This window comes from Rhodnius prolixus, unplaced genomic scaffold (assembly GCF_049639745.1).
Source record: "Rhodnius prolixus isolate KJV_2025 unplaced genomic scaffold, Rpr scaffold_8, whole genome shotgun sequence".
Taxonomy (NCBI): Eukaryota; Metazoa; Arthropoda; class Insecta; order Hemiptera; family Reduviidae; genus Rhodnius; species Rhodnius prolixus.
The window spans coordinates 8,401,905-8,420,885 of NW_027411593.1; the positions used below are offsets into that span (position 1 = coordinate 8,401,905).

Consider the following 18,981-nt stretch of genomic DNA (forward strand, 5'->3'; position numbering starts at 1 on the left):
TTTGCACGGACTTTTCAAACAACCCTCGTAAGTGAAGACGTAACTAGATTTCTTTATGAAATTTACTTTGTACGTTACATAAAATGGCCATTGAAATTTTTCTGTAATTGAAGTGATTTGTTCACACGGAGAGGCAGACAAATTATTTAATAATTAATTATTATTTTGTGTATTTTAAGCGTTTGCAATTTTTTATTTTTTGTTTTTGTAAAATATTATTGGGTGAGGTTAACGTTAAGTTCAAGGCGATATAGAACCGGTATATTTTATATTGAATTTTTGTTTTATCATTTATTTACAAAATATTTTATATCAATCAAATATTGATATTTATATTTATTTTTTTCAAAATATATATTTTCAAGCTGCAAATTTATTTTAAGGATAAATTTATTGATCTATTAATTGATTGTTTAGGATTTTTTTATGTTTGTTTTATGATTAGTTGGGGTGTGGCCCAGATATACTCGTATAACTTGTGTTTTGTTTTTTTGTTGGCAGATTGGCTCCCTAAAAGAATATTATCTTCTAGAGCATAGACGATTACATAAACGATCACTAAGTCATAGTCAAGAACATCACGATCTTCTCGAAGCTGAAGAGCATGTAAGTAAGAAAAAAAAAAAGAGTTTGAATCCATTAATTGATATTTTGTGTTAAATTTAATGAATTCATTTCGATGAAATTTTTCAATTTATATTGCTTATTTCTTTTGCACCAATGTTGGGTCTTTCGTCAAATTGGTTTTTCGTCTCTAAACTCGACCCTACAGGTGGTGCCACTTCTATTTGTATTGCTGTTGGAGAAGAGGATCTAGTCAGTGGAATTGTCTCAAAAAAACTTCGTAAAGTGCCAAAATCAAACCCTTTCAGTGAGCAAGAAAATCTTCAGACCTGGCTAGATCCTTTCTAACATATTTCTAGAGCCAAATTGTAAAAAAAAAAATGGGCATGCATTCCCTTGCCGTAGCCCCTTCGGATTGCTGAATTTCACTGGAATAATCCTGAATTTTCGACCTCAGCACCATCGCTGTACAAAAAAATTAATTTAATATTTCAGAGGCCTTATTTTCTATTTTTGAATAATACAAAAAAAAAAATTGACTTTTAAGGTCAACCGAAGGTATTGTAGAATCCTTGAAATAACCGCATAACATTCAGGACCTTGGGGTGCTGTAATCTACTTTCCCTTTTCATGTTGGTCACACCCTTCCTATAGCCTATAGTTGTCTTTTAATTTATGTAGTATTTATTTTTAATTATCCCTTAATATTGTGTTAATTTTTGTAATAAGATATGTAGCTATTTATTTTATATTGTACTTCTATTTCGCCTTTAATCCTACTTCTAGTTTTTTGTTTCCTTTTATATTTAATATTTCCGCTTTCTTAAAAGCGAGTCTTATTTCTATTTTTTTTTTTTTTTTTTATGTCTTTCTTTAAGGGCTCTCTTAAAATACTTCTCCTTTCACTTTACTTGTGTAAAATAATATTTCTAGCATTTAATTTTTGCTTTTAGTTTACAATATCTCTAATTTCATTCCAATTGGAGTACCTATTTAGTTGGTGGGGTGCAGAATCCTTACAATATCTATAATATTTCCCAAGAAATTAATATTTTATGAGGGAGATCTGCAAAGCTTGGCTTTAGCTTTAAATCGATCATTACAAAGTTCCGTGTGGTTCCGTTAAATTTGTAGGAATAATTTCAGCTTTTTTTTATTGTTCAATGAGACCCACAACTATTACCAGCAACAAAGAGCCAAGATTCCAGATGTTCCAGATTCCCATTTTGTTTTATTTCCATTTAAACCAAATACTAAAGTGTGTGACTATGTTTCAGGTGCACTGGTATCAGCAACAGACAGAGAAACGTCGAGTCAAGCGGGAATACGCTAAGCGAGATATATTTTCGGGGCACCCCTTTATACCGTCTTATGATAGTGATTTTTCTTCCTCGTTGTTTACCCATAGGCACTCTGCGAATAGAAATCATTATAGATCTGGAGGAGGATTAAGTTCCTTTTCCTTTCCAGATCCGTTGTACAAAGAAGAATGGTACCTGGTATGTGGATTACAGTTCTTTTTATTTATTTGTATTCAGTTTCATTGATTATTATGATTGTAAACAATATTCAATATTCAAACTTACTGATAGAATGGTGGTGCTAAAGATGGATATGATATGAACGTAGCGCCCGCATGGGCTAAAGGATATACCGGCCGAGGAGTTGTGGTATCTATCCTTGACGATGGTATCCAGACAAATCATCCAGATCTTGCTGCAAATTACGTGAGTAATAGTTGTAATAGTTATTTTAAGTTTTAATTTAGACCAATTAAAATGAACCCACAGAAATGCCCAGCATGCCACGTTTACTCTCCGGCGGGGCTCCTGTCCACCTGTCCTCTTCAACTGCAATCCTCTTCCTTGTACAGATCTGGTGCGCTACCTTGGGCACTACATAGACAAACTACTCACGTGGAACCCACACACAGACTTAAAAGACAAGCAATGACGTGCGAAACTACTTTACAGACTTCTTGGACGACGCTCCAAATTACCCATTGATCTCAAACGCTTAATATACAGGTACTATCCTCAAACCTATGTGGACTAACGGACTAGAGCTGTGGGGTTCAGCCAAACCTACAAACATACGGACTATACAAACATTTCAGTCAAAACTACTGCCGACAGATAGCTGACGCTCCTTTCAACGGTGACTAACCTCACTCTTCACAACGACCTCAACATCCCCTTCGTACACTAACTCGCCAAGATTAAATATCAAAAATTCCATGCAGCACTCTCCACTTGCTCAAATCCTCTAGTACAGTCTCTCGCCTCCTCTGACATTCCTGACAATCCTCCTAGCCGACTGAATCGCCAGTGGCCCCGCGACTTCCTTGCAGTCTGAAGGCCTAAAAATCATATCCTGCAGAAAGTGCTACCGCTGGGCAGTTTCTTTCCTCCTGCCTTTCACGCCTCTATACTTCAATCTCCCTATTTACTTATTGTATAGTGTATTATACAGATTGTAAATGACAAAATAAATTGAAAAAAAAAAAAAAAAAATTAGACCGATAGCGAAATATGTGGCACTGGCCAAGCGAGCGTTCGATTACGAATATCCCTTTTTTATGGTTGACGATAAACAGTTTATCGTTTATTGGAATCGAACGGTAACTTCAGCCTAAAGTTACGATTAGAATGTAACCAATTACGGCAGCCTCTGCCATCTAGCGGGACTTCATTAAATTAATAACTATAAATTCAATCGCTCCTGCTGCAACTAAGTCCTTTAACAGATATTGCAGCATGAAATAAATTAACATTTTTATGGGGAGGGGCAGAATTTCCGCCGCCCTAGAAGGTGAGTGAAATTATCAGGATGAGTTAAAGATGAAAGGTTTGGGGTCAGTGAGGATGTGAACTAAGAGACGAGAGTTCTTGGGCCGACTTCAGACTTAAACTTTAATTAAAGATATTTTTCTTTTAGGTCCTAGTGAATAATAACGGAAGTTTATTATGGAGCTCTGTATAGTATAAAATAATATAATTTGTTGTATATAAAATTTTCCCGAAGATATCTTCTTTTTTTTATCGTGTTACTGCGGCCTTCTTACGTATTTATATTTATACGTATTTATAGAATAAATCTCACGAGCGATCAATAATGGTATTGTATTCACGACGTACCTCCAGAAGTTGAAAACTAAATTAACCGACCACTCGCCTGGTGTTAATTCCTAGAGTATAACGAGTGACCCAGGGGTCTCTCAACTGCAGAGTAACTTGATACAAAAGATTACTGAACCTTAACCCAAAACAGTGCAATGACCCTGAGTGTTAATTTTTTAGTTGTTTGTTTGCTTGTTTTGTTTGTTCGCCTTTGTGACCCCTTTTGTTGTCTTTATCTGTTATTAACGTAAATGATATCAATTATTGTCAATGTTAAAGTCATTATTTGTAAATAATTATCAAATTACAACTTCCTGTCTATTGCTTTTTAAAATACACATTGCAGTTTTGTACAAATTCTTTTTTTTTTTTTTTGCCAGAAAAACAGCTCAATGTCTCGTGATTTTTCATGAATCAGAAATCATGGATTCGAAACCCTGTTTTTGTGTGTGTACGAGAGTGTCAGATTTCCAATTTCAAGTAGAAAGTTCAACGGAAATATAATTTTACTTAATCGATTTTCTTTAAAACTACTTCGTGGAAAAATATTACAAACCGGAAGCTCCCGGATTCGAGTTCAGGCTCCTAGAATACTTCCCTGCTAGCTCTCAATTCCGCAAGGTATCTTATGAGAATTAAAGACGACTTAAATATTCGGAGAGTGAAGAATTTTTAAGAATTTTGATGAAGTATTTTTGTAAATTCCTTTTTTTAAATAAATACGGCGCCTTTCAAATTTTAAAGATGTTTAAGGATAAATTTACCAGGCCAAATGTGTAATTTTGATAAATTTTATACCTGCTAAATTCAACACTGTTAAAAAGATATCGCCTTTCAAATATTTTGTCAGAATTTTAACGCTCTATTAAATTAACAATTTCAACGATGGTATTCAACAACTACGAAACCGCTTGGTAAATGTTTTAATATTGTTCCAGTTTTTATAATTAAGTGTTTATTGAAAGAAAACCCTCATTTAATGGGAATTATAATTAAATAATAACATTACGAGGAAATTGGTAAAAAAAAGAAGGTATATTGACTTTCGCTAATTTCCGGGAAGTATCGGTTGTTCTTCTTTTTTCATTTAATGAGAAATATAGACCACCGGATGTTTATTTGACCTTTGGAATTTTAAAATGGATTAAACTCTTCTCATTTGAACCTTCCAGTCTACTAAATTTGAATTGTTACTTTCATTTTGAAATGACTGTTTTAATAGAAGCATTACAATTGTATTAAAAATGCACTTTTCTTGAAATTTAGATTCTGTTACACGATTAAACATATAATGATTGAATTGAACCCCACTCAGACCACACCACATCAAATCAGAGAAGTTTAAAAACAAAGTGATGGGGCTAACGCAGTTCCCTCACCCTTATATCATCCGTGGTCCAGGGATTTTTAAATTATTTTTATTTTTTGTAAGCGCAACTTGTTTCTAAGAGGTTACAGCGTTATTTGTCAGAGGCGCCAAAAAGTAAAACCTCTATTAAGAAAGTGGTACTTTCTATTACGCTTTAATTTTGCATCAAACTTCGAATGTTAACTACTACATACTTTGTTCCTTCTCAACATTCCCAGAAGAACAGAACTAAACAGACGCTATCGATAACTTAGGACCTTAGACGATAGATCGAAACTTTCTCTTCAAAACAAACGATCACAAACTTCTATTTTAAAACCCATCTGGGTGTATGGAATAGATCTGTAGGGTTCAACCAATCGTATCAATCTCTACAATTCGAAAATACTTCGATTCAAACGTACAATACTCCTCTTTACGTTTTTAACCAAACTATACATACAGCTTTTAACATTCCTTTTATCACCCAAGTCGCCATAAACCCGATCCAGGAAACTCCATTTCAACCTGCAAACACACGCAAATCTTTAGCTTAAAATCTTTCTGCTAGAACTCTTCCTGACAACCTAGCTAGACATCTTAAGTGATAGTGGCCTTGGGATCTCCTATCTAGTGAAGAGAATGTCTAATAGTTCCCCGCTTTTTTGGGGTAGTTACTTCTTCACTCGTTTCTATCTACTGTTCACATTGTAGCGAAAATAATCGATATAGAATAAAATCCCTCAACATTGGTAATGGTGCCGTGCATTTCACCAAAATGTCCCCTTAGAAGGTCCTCTGCAAGAAAGAAACAAGTTGTATTTGATTGACCTGCTTCACTCTCAGCTAACGTCTGAGTAACATAGAAATTATTAATAGTAGAGACTACATATATGATTAAATTGTATTTATTTATTTATTAATTATCGATGATAGGATCCGGCTGCCAGCACAGATATTAACGATAACGATGATGACCCGATGCCCCGTGACAATGGAGACAATAAACATGGCACCCGATGCGCTGGCGAGGTGGCTGCAGTAGCTTTCAATAGCTTTTGCGGTATTGGAGTTGCATATAATGCTAGCATTGGAGGTACATCTTTATTATCCTCTTTGATTAATTTAGCATGCCAATTATTAAGTGAGTTACTCAGAAATAATGAGGGAAGAATTTCCATCCATTTTTTAAATTTTGTTTTTAACAGAAAATCCATTTTTAAATACCTTATAACTAATTTCCTTGTCACTAATTTTTTTTTAGGTGTTCGTATGTTAGATGGTAGTGTAAATGATGCTGTAGAAGCGAGAGCTTTATCTTTAAATCCTGACCACATAGATATATATTCTGCATCCTGGGGGCCTGAGGACGATGGCAAGACAGTGGATGGTCCCGGGCCATTGGCCAGAAGAGCCTTTATCAATGGAGTTACCACAGTCAGTACACTTTTTTGTTGTATTATTAATATCTCAGGTTATTGGCGCCCGGAGCTTTTTTCAGTGCACTGCCGGCCTCCGGACAGTGTTCTCTCATTACAGAAAACATTGTCCATCACAGTGAGCTGTAAGAAGCTCCTAGGAAGAGAAAATCTAAGGGTCAGCAGCTGGATTCGAACCCGGGACCTCATTGTCAATGAGATTTAAAATAATAATGATAATAACAATTTTATTATTATAATAATTAATATTAAAATCCCTATATAGATCTATAATCTTTAAATTTGATCATTCCATTTATCTGGGACGTGAAATCAAGATGGCCACAGCAACTTGCCGCCATTACACGTACCTGATTATAACCACGTCTGAGTATAACCTCAACAACACTGGCAACCTCCGCTCTTAGTCCCGTTGGTCCTCTAGTCTCTTAACGAAGGCACAAAACTCGGTGTAACTGTGGCACTTATAAGAGTTATTTCTATAGATTTGCCCACTGGTGAAGTAGAATTCAGAGTTAAAAAAAAAAATGGAACAACTTACTATTTCTTAGTTCTGAAATAGAGGTTCCCGGGAGATCAACGCGAACAGAACATTCCTGATTTAAGTTTCGAAAGTTACGATGGTTTAGACTGATTTTGATAGAGTGTGTATAATACGTGAGTAATTATAAAAATCCTATTAAGTCTTCAATTTTTTTATTTCTTTAAGTCACAAACATTTCGGTTTGCTCCTGGTCCATCCTCAGTCTTCAAATCTGATGAAGTTGTATCCTACTACGATGTATATCGCCATGTGTGTTAATTTAAGTGACTGGATTTTGTGGATTATAAAGGAGTGTTCGTTAGATTTGTGGCCAGATTTAATATATTTATTAAAGTATTAGCTAACACAGGTTGAGATGTAACTATGGAGGCTAGCCTTATTCTATAATTTATAAAAGTCTAGTGTATTCTACTTATGAGCATTCAGCCCAGTCAGTGAGATAACATATGGGACATAGTAATGATATGGTTTTGGACGAGATTAAGGTTATCTGAAACTATACAACTATAGTGAAGTGGTTACGAGGATGTGATATCTACTACTCACATCCAAATTTGTATACTTTGAGTGGACACGGTGCTGCCTGAAACGTTTTTACAAAAAATTAGAAAGTTGACACTGAATAAGCTTTAGCGTAAATATCAGTTAATTAATTCACCTGTTGATTTATCTTTTAATTATCCTGACGAAATATTACTTGCAGGGAAGAAAGGGCAGAGGGTCGATCTTCGTGTGGGCAAGCGGTAATGGTGGTCGTCACACCGATTCTTGTAATTGTGATGGCTACACTAATTCTATATTTACTCTTTCGATTTCAAGCGCCACACAAGGAGGGTATGTAATTTTATTATAAGTTTATAGTTTAAAAATTGTATTTAAAATAATGATAAATATGAGTGGGAATGGTATTATTTACGAGATCTTTGAGTGGAAAAAAAATGGGCAAATATGCAAGGAAATGTAGTAAATCAACTTTTACTTTACAATCTCTAGTGATAAAGGTGTAAATAATATTTTTTTTGACATGTTATTCTCCATTAAAGATTAGAAGTAGAAAGCTTATTCTTAAATGACCATTAAGTAATTATGAGTAATTAAGAGCTTTCAAAATTGAATTTACTGTTCCTATTGTAGCTTTATGATACGTAAATTTTCTTTTAGTTGTATGACTTCTTGTTAGTTTTTCATGCTAACAAGAAGCGTTTTTTGTGTACTTGTACCATTCCTATTTATAATAAAGCTGCTTTTAGTAAAAATAAATAAATAGCTGATTAAGTAATGTAGAAAAGAGATGTAAAATGTTACAAGAAAAAGCTTCTTTTTTTTCAGATACAAACCTTGGTACCTAGAAGAATGTTCATCTACCTTGGCCACAACTTACAGTTCAGGGACTCCGGGGCATGATAAGAGCATAGCTACCGTAGATATGGACGGCAAGCTTAGAAGTGATCACATATGCACAGTGGAGCATACAGGTAAATGATTAAAGATAATATTTAATGAAGAAATCAGTTCGTTTTAAAGAACAAATTCTTGTGCTTCAGTGGGTTATTTATTTGCTAATATAAGTTTAGAAAGAGATTCTAAGCGAAGTGAACTTAAACTATTATGCCATGGTTAGATTTTAGAAGTTTTGTCAAGATTTGCTCTTCAAGTTCACATTAATCTCTTTTAAAACACTGTTATGCTTTGGGTTCATAAGATGTGAACCCTATCAACATAGTGCTTTGAAGAATTTTCAATAAAAGTCTTGAAAGGTCTGACGAAAATTAAAATATGAAATGAAATTTGCTTACATTTGTTATGGGCTTTGGAAAACATTAAATTTGTTTTTCCAATCATTAGAAAAAATACCTATAATATATCGGGTAGGGCATCTGGTAATGGGAATGTAAGTAAATTAGAACTTCTCTTCTAATCTGTTGCCAAGGATTCGCGCATATCCCTATCTTAACAATGAATCCTAACGTAAACATTAACCATTTCATTTCAATCTTTTAAAATAAATAACTTAGTTAGTCATACGAAAATTGTTGAATCCACAGTCAATAAATGAGAAGTGAAATAAGCAAGTTTACTAAATTAACAAAAAACAAAAATGTTATAGGTACTTCTGCATCTGCACCATTGGCATCTGGTCTTTGTGCTTTGGCTTTGGAGGCCAACCCTGATCTTTCTTGGCGAGACATGCAACATATAGTAGTAATGACATCAAATCCTGCTCCACTTCTCAAAGAATCTGGATGGATCACAAATGGTGTGAATAGAAAAGGTAAAGAAATTTATAGCTTTATTTCTTATTATTTTTGAATATGAAAACATTTATCTTTCTACAACATTTTTGAATAGTAAGCCACAAATTTGGTTATGGTCTAATGGATGGCGCTGCAATGGTAACTCTGGCTGAACAATGGACTAGCGTACCTCCACAACATATTTGTAAATCTCACGAAGTTATCGAAGATAGGTAATTAGCAGAGGCAATGTTCTAAAACAAAATCTTGCTTATTCACTAATATTTTTTACAGATTATGACATTTACTTACAGACAAATAGATCCATCGTTTAGCAGCGTATTAACGGTAGCTGTAGATGCCAGCGGATGCCCTGGTACTGTAAATGAAGTACGCTATGTAGAACATGTACAATGTAAGATCAGCCTTAGGTTCTTTCCTAGAGGTAACCTACGCCTTGTACTTACATCACCAAAAGGAACACCGTCAACATTACTAATGGAACGTCCTAGAGATGTTGTTTCTTCTAATTTTGATGATTGGCCGTTTCTTTCTGTACATTATTGGGGTGAAAATCCAAGAGGACGATGGACATTGCAAGTTATTAACGCAGGAAATAGACATGTAAATCAGCCAGGTAATGACTATATTACGAAATAAATTTCATGTTAAGTAGAGTTAATATAAGTCATATTAATAAGATAAGAATTATTGCACAACTAAGATTATTCAATAAAAAATATCCCTCTCTATACCTTAACTTTAAAAATTATAAATTTTTTCCAGACAGAATATGTTCTCTTTGTTCGTTAAATCATAAAGATAATATCTACCATTTTCTTTTTTATTGTTACAACTTTAATAAAATTAGAGATTAAATATATTAGTCCTTCTCCTATAGTTCAGGGAGAATATGTGTCTATGGAGACTTTGCTGTAGAAAATAGATATTAACAAAATTAATGACATATATTTATATCTTTTAAAGGGATTGGAAGTTAGAGCAATGAACCATAATAATATCTGAATTTGCCATTTTCAAAATTTGAATTGTAAAAGAAAGATAATGTTTTTTTAATTTGTTATGGAGTCTATTTTATTTATTTTTTTTGACTAGAACTATTATTTTCTGATAAGTTGATATTTCAGTTTTATTTATATATTCTGTTTGAGAACTTAGATCTTTCTGTTCAGTTTCTTTTATGTTTCTGTTTTTATGAACTGTAATGTTTATTGTAATCACACCAACCCTTTGTATAAGTTAAATCTTGAAACAAATAACAAATATTATTATGTTAAGTAGAGTAAAGTAACGTATTTCTATCACGAAAAAATATCTTGAGTGTGTCTCAAGATATACGAGAAAATATAATCGCACATTTAACAGGATTAAGGATTAAAATTGTCTTTCACGGAGTATTTTCAAAAACCCGAAAACACAAATGAAAATTGGATTTCAAACCCCCCTTCTAGAATTAGAATTGCTCATTAGAATGCTTATATATCACAAACCTAATATTTCTATAATAAAACAGGGAACATTTGCACTTAACTGATTTAAATAAAGTATTATGTTTAAATAGGATGAAAAAATAATTGCCATTTCAGTCGTGATACATTTATTCTGCCAAGCTTTCGACCTAGGGACAAGGTCATCTTCAGGGCTAGTTTACAAAGTAATATTTTTACATTGTAGGGTTGGTGTGTCTTCTGTTTTGTCTGTTCATGGACTCTATGACACACATGACTTGTCCTTGGACAAGACAGAAGACACACCAACCCTAAAATGTAAAAATATTACTTTGTAAACTAGCCCTGAAGATGACCTAGTCCCTAGGTCAGAAAGCTCGGCAGAATAAATGTATCACGACTGAAATGGCAATTGTTTTTTTCATCCTATTGAAACTATGAATCAGTCACCAAAAAGAATGAACAAATTTCTATCACGTTCGTGGACGGAAGCGGAAATCTAATGTAATTTGTTAAAAATGTATCATTTAACTCATTAAGTAACTTCCAAGTTTTAATGCGAAAATCGAGCCTATTATTGTAATAATCTTAGCTTTGAGACCTTTGCCTCGCTCGACGAAAGAATGATAGTTATAAGGATCTAACGAAAGTCTTTTTCGTTTTCTTTCATTTTGTTGAATGAAGTGTTCATAGAAACGTATTCTAATTCATAATACAAAAGCATTTTTTCACTTAAATAGCATTTCTAAAAATATCCTTATAAACCCTAATGTAATCGTTTATCTTTTCTAGGTATATTAAGAAAATGGCAGTTAATCTTCTATGGCACTGTCGCCGATCCTGTAAGACTGAGATTACCACAGAGTTCAACAACCAATCAAGATTTTACTTTTCCATCGGTTGCGCCGCCTTTGAACTCTTTTTTTCCGAGTGCACCTTCTCAAGATATCTTTTCAGGTTTTAGAAATTTACCCAATATTTTTACTGCGTCTGGATCTGAGAATAAGGTAATTCATTCTTTCAGTAGATCTCTAAATGGATTTTTCTATTTATTAAAATAAATTTTATTTATTTATTTTACAGAAAATGAAAGTATTGATGGATTTAAATGAGTAAGTGTAGTTGCATAACACCTATTCTTTAAGTTAAATATTATTATCTTTTAGTTTAAGAGTGTCTTAAATCTTTTTATGATACTTTGTATCATTTAGATTGGCAGAAGGTGAAAATTGCCATGAAAGTTGTGCAACTTGTGCTGGTACAACGCAGGATTCTTGTTTAACTTGTGCTCCAGGACATCTTTATATGACTGATCTTGGGCTATGCTTACAACGGTGTCCCGATGGCTACTACGAAGGTAAAAGCTAAAATATTAATCGTTTTGAAGCTGGAAACTTGTATTTGACTCGTAACTGAATATTGAGCAAACAGGTTTATATTGTTTCTAAAAAAATCATATTAACAATTGTTGCATTGATCTTAAACTTTATTTATCCTGTAAACGCCTGCTCCTATTGACAGTTTTACTTCTCTTATTTTTGCCAAATTGTTGTAGTTCAGATCCAAGTTTCAGCTCCAAAGGATTATTTTATTGGTGCTGCAGAAGTCTTTCTTTATTTTCATTTCACTCATTATTTTTAAGTAATACATTTTTTTTTTCATTTGTTATATTATTTCTTTTTTTCTAGATCAAGTAAGTAATTCTTGCATTGGTTGCTACGGGAATTGTGCCAGTTGTCCTGAACATCCTTCAGTTTGTGGCTCTTGTGACCATCATCTCATACTTTTTAATGGTACTTGTGTTACTGGTTGCCCTAAGGGTACTTTTGAAACTGATGATTACAGGTTTGTATTTTTTTGTTTGTTTGTACTAAAGATACTTTCGAAATAAAGCTTGAATTTGCTTGCTTATTACTAGAAGCCTCTTTAAGCATGACCATTAGCCATGATCGTTGCTAACGTTCTAAAAAAATCTATGAGGGTTGCAATGCTAATTTGTCAAACTTCTCCTTAATTTTTCAACAAGTTTTTCGCAAATCTTACTTTAATGTCATATCTTTTGGTCTATTAAGTTTATTTTTGATATACAGCATTCTAATAAAGGGTGTTGCATTTAGACTAATCTATATCTCCTTTTAAATTTATTTATAACTTTTTTTCAATTTACACTGTTAAATGCAATTAAATTATCACTTAATTCTTAAATTAATACAAATTAAGTATTTAATAAATTCAAAAAATTAATAAATAAATGAAAGTGGAGGATTCAGTAATGGGTTTAATGTTTGATAGGAAATGAATAATTAGCGTTCATTTTGTATGTGATTTTTTTTTTTAGGAAATAGTCTCAATTAATTTTTAAACACCCCTTCAACTACGAGTTCACCAACTCATAAAATGCCATGGATTACAGTTGGGTATTCCTGAAGACCCTAAAAATCTTTTGTTGTTAGCACATCCTTATGGAAGTTTTTAAATCCTTTCTGAACAGTTTTTATTATTTAATCCTGTTAAGAATCTTTTAAAGAAAACGACTATTTATCGGTAATACTTTATTTGACTTACCTAAGAACAATGTTCTGAGAAGGACGAGTACTTTTCTTTTTTATTAGAATTATTATAATTTTTATTATTATTTTTTCATTCTAAGACTTTTTAAAATAAATATTATCGTTAAAATAAAAATAAATCTTAACTTTCATTCCAGTAATACTGCGGAGATATCAGAAAATTTGTGAATCAGTTGCAAGTGCAAATTGTATCCTTTTGTTGAATTTCTTGGCCAATCGTGGTATGTTTGCACTTTTAAAATTTGCATTAAGAACTTTTTCAAATGTTTATTAGTTAATTTTGATTTTTTACGTTAATGATCTTCTACTCTACGTCATTTTATTGTGCGTTGTGGTAGACCAAGGTCTCGGTACTCCACCATTTATTCTCCTTATGTTATTCAAACTTGTTAGTTAATTTGTAAGCTAAAATGAGAATTTTGTATTGAAAAAATTATTAATTTTTTGTTTTTCAGGTGTGGTGAATGTGACTCATCATGTGAAACGTGTTTACACGATGGAACGACCGGCTGTGTAACCTGTAAAGGTGGCATTAGGGCCGGCTCTTCAGGGAAATGTCATAATAAGAGTTTTGAATGCCCACCTCATTGTGTATTGTGTACACTTCAGGAAGATATTTGTACTGAATGTTCTGCAGGATATATAATTGATATTAATGGAGACTGTGTTATTGATGAAAAATCTTGCAAACCAGGTAAATCTATTACATTTTTATGAATACTATTTCTCGATAGTTAGCGAGATTGATTTTTTTTAAAAATATGTCATGCAGAGCAATTTATTTATCTTATAATACTTCAAGCTAAGTGATTATTTCACAGTAATCTTTGATAAATTTAAATTAAAAAGAAAATTTATTGAAAGTGGCGAAATAGTAAGATAATATCCCTCGTTCTGATGTAAGCGAATTCTTTATGTTTTAGAGGGATGTATTATTTACATCATTCGATTATTATTATCTCGATTATTTACAAGGAATCTCTATTCTAACTTCAGTTAGGATTTATAATAAACATTTTGTACACTGAAGGACTGTTAATAGGATTATTATTGTTAATGTTTACATTCGAGAATTAACCCAGACATTCTACTTTGTATGATCAACTTCTTTAGTTCTGACAGAAAGTTTAATTTTTTTTTCTTGAGGCCAACGTATTCGTTAAAGATGATTGTTCTTTGAATTTTATTCTAGGAGAATATACAACTACAAATGGATGTGAGCCATGTGAAAATTTAAGCAATTGCACCAAATGTCCACCAGGATTAAATATAATCAACAATACGTGTGTAGCATTTTGTGGAACTGGGTTAGTTATATATTAACATTTAAAAATCTAGCTTTATATGTTGGTGATATATTTAACTCTGATGTTTTTAAAAGTCTTGCATTTTTTATTGCATTTCGGTTTTGCGATGAAAAAAAAATATATGTATATATCGTGAGCAAGTGCATGGTAAGTCTGTTATAATGATGTAAGTTTTATTTCTCAGTTGGCGGTTTTCTTGAAATAGTAACTTAAGCTCACTATTTTCGTTTATTGAATTCTTTGTTTGGACGATCAACCCTTATGCAACTGTTCTACCGGACAGTTTTAGTATCTAGAAACTTTATTTTAAGATGGTATTGGAAGGAATGTTGATGGTAGGTTCCTATTATTATCAAAGTTTAGTCATGTGTTTTATGGTTTTGATTGTGGTCAAATAAAAACTAATTTCTTTGTTAACTTTATGAAATAACTATTATGCCAGAAATATCTTTTGTTAAGTGTAATGACATTCCAGTTTGAAAGATAGTTTTTTCGATTTTTAAAACTTGAGTTAACTCTGTATAATTCTGTCTATATAAATAGTTAAGTATAGTCCAGTCATTTTTATTTCGAACATCCTGTTTCGAAGATTGGTAGGAAACCGTTAGAAGAAGATAATCTGACGGTTTCCAGATTTGCATTTTATAAATGTTTAATTTAATTTACCTGCTTGTTTCTTTTTATTTCAAAGATGCCTTGTTATATAGCTAAAGCATCAAAAATATGCCCCTACAGGTACTTCAGTGATAGTGGTTGGTGTCGGCCGTGTGCTGAACATTGTGCAGAGTGCTTAGGCGATCGTCAGGATCAATGTCTTTCTTGTGTTGATGAATACAAGTTTGCTTCTGGTTACTGTATGGAATCATGCCCTGGCGGTACATACAAAACACAATGGGGTTGCCTGAAATGCCATCATTTCTGCAACGAATGTTCTAGTAAGTTAATATGTATATTTTTTTACTCATTCTTTCGCATTTAAACTTTTTCGTACACAAGAATACATATTATAAAAGGTTTAAGTAATATTAATAGTTTTTACAAAATTAATAGTATTTTCTTTAAAATTTCGTTTCAGTGCAACTTTCACATCCAATATCCACTTATATAATGTATAATGGCAATGAGAATTAAATACTGAAAATGTGGTTAGGTCCGAAGTGCTGGATAATATAGTTGATTTTATCTTTTGTAGCACGCATGGTCATTGCAGCCCTGACCATCATCTTTCATCCGTTATCTCAGGCAGAATAATCAGTTTAGTGTAGAGATTTCAACTTTTGCTTCAACACGCTGACTGTGTGAGGGGGACTATAGGTTGTGTATGTGTGTTATTCAGAAAGTTTGATGTGGAATATAAGGTCGTTCATGTTTTGGTGATTAGTATTCTGTTTGTATTCCTTATGGTATTATATTTCTGTTCTTTTTAAGATGTCCATACGTCTTCCCTTCCTTCGTGTTCGTAAAAAGCATCATTTTGTTGTTGATACCGTTCGGTTAGTGAGAGTTGGTATTATAACCGTTACTTCAAGCTACTGTGCAAATGTTAGTGAGTTCTCGCTCATAGTGCAAGATCTACGGTTTTTAATCTTTTTTTTCAAGTATCTGGGAGCGGCTACTTTATGTTGAATAGGATGGTGACAACTGTTACGCATAGTAGTGTCAATGGGCATGGGCTTTTAGGTCTAGTGAGAAAATACCTATTTGAATTACGCGCCGACAGGGATATTTAGTGTTATGAAGTTAACAACATTGCATTACCTCTGCTGTAACCACATGTTCTTGGATTGTTGATAACACGGTTAGTTTTTGAGATGTAATTATTCGAACGCAACGTGCGTAAGTGTTAGTGGTTATTTTTGAAATGTGTGATTTTTTTTTATCAACGATGTAACGTAAAATTATGCCTGAAACTTGGGAAAACATTCACTGCAACTTTTAAACTTAAAAAAGTTCAACCATTTTAATGTGTTTGGCAAAGGATTGCCCCACGGAAATCTTGTCAGTCTCGATTCAATAATAATTCAAGTAATGCTCACTGTTTTTTTTGAATTTAATGGAATTACGCTTTTCGGATTCTTGTCTCAAGGTGAATCAGTGAACAATGTATACTATCAAGCCGTTTTACAAATATTACATGGAAAAATAGTTATAAGAGATCAGAGTTGTGGTGAGACAACTTATGGTTCTTGCAATAGGCAATGCGTCCGCACACTCAGCTTTGTCAATTCGTCAGTTTTGTTTAAAATATCAGATGACTGTCCTCCTTATTCGCCGGACTGACTCTATGTGGTTATTGCTTATTTCCAATGTTAAAATCAGTGATCAAAGGACGCCGAATCAAGACATTGAAGCCATTAAAGAACAGGCGCAGACCCTAAAGGGCAAAGCAAATAAAGCTAGCCAGGACTGTTTACGAAGTAGAAACACCGCTGGTAAAAATGTTTGAATAAAAGAGAGGAGTATTTTGAAGGGGACAACTACAATAATGTGTAAAATTAATAGTAAAGTTTAGAAACAAAAAAGTTCGGTTATTTTCTGAAGATTTATTTTCGGTCGTGTATTCCGAATTCTAAGTTGTTCTCTCTGTGTGATATCCAGAAAGTTGCGAGTTTTATCGTACTCATATTCGTGTGTCAAATTTATGTTAGAGTGAAGGCTGTTTAGGTAAGTCAATAATTTGCAAATGTCTATATCTTGTTTAAGTAAGAATGGGTGAGTCGCCTACATAACCTGCGTAAAATGTTACACCTAATTCTTTCTTCAATTGTGGATCTTAAGTGTGTTCAAGATGTTTCTTAAATGTATTGCCGATATGGGTGTCCCATTTCTATTCCATCATTTCATAGGTAAATTGTTAAATCTGAAGTATTTTCTTTTACGGGAGTTTCGATTAGAGCAATTAGTTGGACAATGTATTGTCGTGTACTTTCATCCTTTAGTTTCTGTTTTGTAATGTTTATAATATTCTCTGAAGGGGATAGAAGTGTGAAGGTTAGTCATGTGAAAGGGGTATGAGGATTGAGTGATGAGGGTGTCAGTTCTGTCTTTGAAAATCCTTTTACCGGTTAGGGATACACTGAACATGCGTGCTAAGATGGATAAAATCCAATAATTAAATATTTTGCTAAAATTCTAAGGTTCTAGAAAATCGTCTGTCTGAAATAAAGAAATTATCGAAAACCTCATCTAGGTTTCATTAACTTATATTTTACTAATCGTTGATGGTTCTATCACTGAACTTATTTCATTTAGAATTCTGAAACAATGTAAACTTCTTGGTAGAGAGAATGTAGATCTTTCTTCGGGTTAAAGTAGACTTGCCTGTAAAGTTACATTCCTATGTAATATACATTTTTATAAACTGTATATTAGTTGGTAATAATTAAATATGATTTAAATATTCTTGGTATAAAGAAAATGTATGAGTTAGAGCCTTAAGTATTGTAGTGAAAGGAAGGAAGTATTGTGTCTGTTCATACCAGATCTTTGTTGTTTCAGGTGAAGGTCCATATGCGTGTACTTCGTGCTCTTCTGGTAGATTTCTGGACGCAGCTACTAAATTATGCATGCCGTGTCATCCGTGTAATGGCACTAATACTCATCAATGTTGCCACTGTGATCCAACCACTGGTTAGTTTAGTTCAAGTAGTTATATTTTTCCTTCAGTTCAATTGAAGCGGTGAGATTAAAAAGGAAAACATTCCACTTTTTTATAAAATCATTCCAACAGTTTTATTTGCCTCTCAGGGTAAAACTATTTAATACAACCCAAAATCACACTTGTACAGTACTGTTACCATAGTTACAAGACAAATTTGCAATTTTTCATTTTAGCCTTAAAACTATAGAGTTTGCTTGCTATAAAGTTTTTTCCTGTTCCCCAAAAATTAGGTCAGTCGGAATGTTTTCCTTTTTAATCTCACCGCTTCAATTATTTGTCTACGTTTCCCCTGCATTCTTATCCTACACTAATTTCTTGTTATGAAGGTTACCATGTTTTGTACATTGATACTACGTATATTTATTTTTTTTTGTTCATATACATATTGTAATAAAGATTTATTCTATTTGCCTGCAATTTTACGTTTTACTATACAGGTAAATGCCACTTACCAGCTGGTAAACGTAGAATTACTTCCGAACAAGCGGCCAAGGCCCATGAAGATGAATTATTAGCTGAGGCTTCAGCTCCACATAACTTTTTTACAACATTAACTTCTAATAACCACAGAAATGCGTTTACTGGTACAACATTGGTTACCATTGCTAGTTGTGCAATAGTTGTAGCATTATTTGGCCTTATTTTTACAGTATTACAGGTAAGGTGATTAACATGTAATTGTATTTAATGTTTTGTTAAAATATTACAACTTATGCATTGCACTAG

General features: G+C 32.9%; 1 protein-coding gene across 4 annotated transcripts in view; it reads left to right on the forward strand.

The window, feature by feature from the left end:
* LOC141450805 (furin-like protease 2) overlaps positions 1-18,981 on the forward strand; it is a 114,818-nt gene that overhangs the window by 88,122 nt on the left and 7,715 nt on the right. For all 4 annotated transcript variants that reach the window (XM_074121613.1, XM_074121615.1, XM_074121617.1 and 1 more), the window contains exons 3-21: positions 502-606; positions 1,842-2,063; positions 2,157-2,291; positions 5,968-6,127; positions 6,296-6,468; positions 7,718-7,848; positions 8,344-8,489; positions 9,122-9,286; positions 9,364-9,481; positions 9,563-9,885; positions 11,510-11,724; positions 11,801-11,829; positions 11,929-12,074; positions 12,406-12,562; positions 13,743-13,981; positions 14,480-14,594; positions 15,330-15,529; positions 18,093-18,224; positions 18,693-18,913. In XM_074121613.1, coding sequence (XP_073977714.1) covers positions 502-606; positions 1,842-2,063; positions 2,157-2,291; positions 5,968-6,127; positions 6,296-6,468; positions 7,718-7,848; positions 8,344-8,489; positions 9,122-9,286; positions 9,364-9,481; positions 9,563-9,885; positions 11,510-11,724; positions 11,801-11,829; positions 11,929-12,074; positions 12,406-12,562; positions 13,743-13,981; positions 14,480-14,594; positions 15,330-15,529; positions 18,093-18,224; positions 18,693-18,913 — 3,132 coding nt within the window. The remainder of the gene's footprint in view (positions 1-501; positions 607-1,841; positions 2,064-2,156; positions 2,292-5,967; positions 6,128-6,295; positions 6,469-7,717; positions 7,849-8,343; positions 8,490-9,121; positions 9,287-9,363; positions 9,482-9,562; positions 9,886-11,509; positions 11,725-11,800; positions 11,830-11,928; positions 12,075-12,405; positions 12,563-13,742; positions 13,982-14,479; positions 14,595-15,329; positions 15,530-18,092; positions 18,225-18,692; positions 18,914-18,981) is intronic.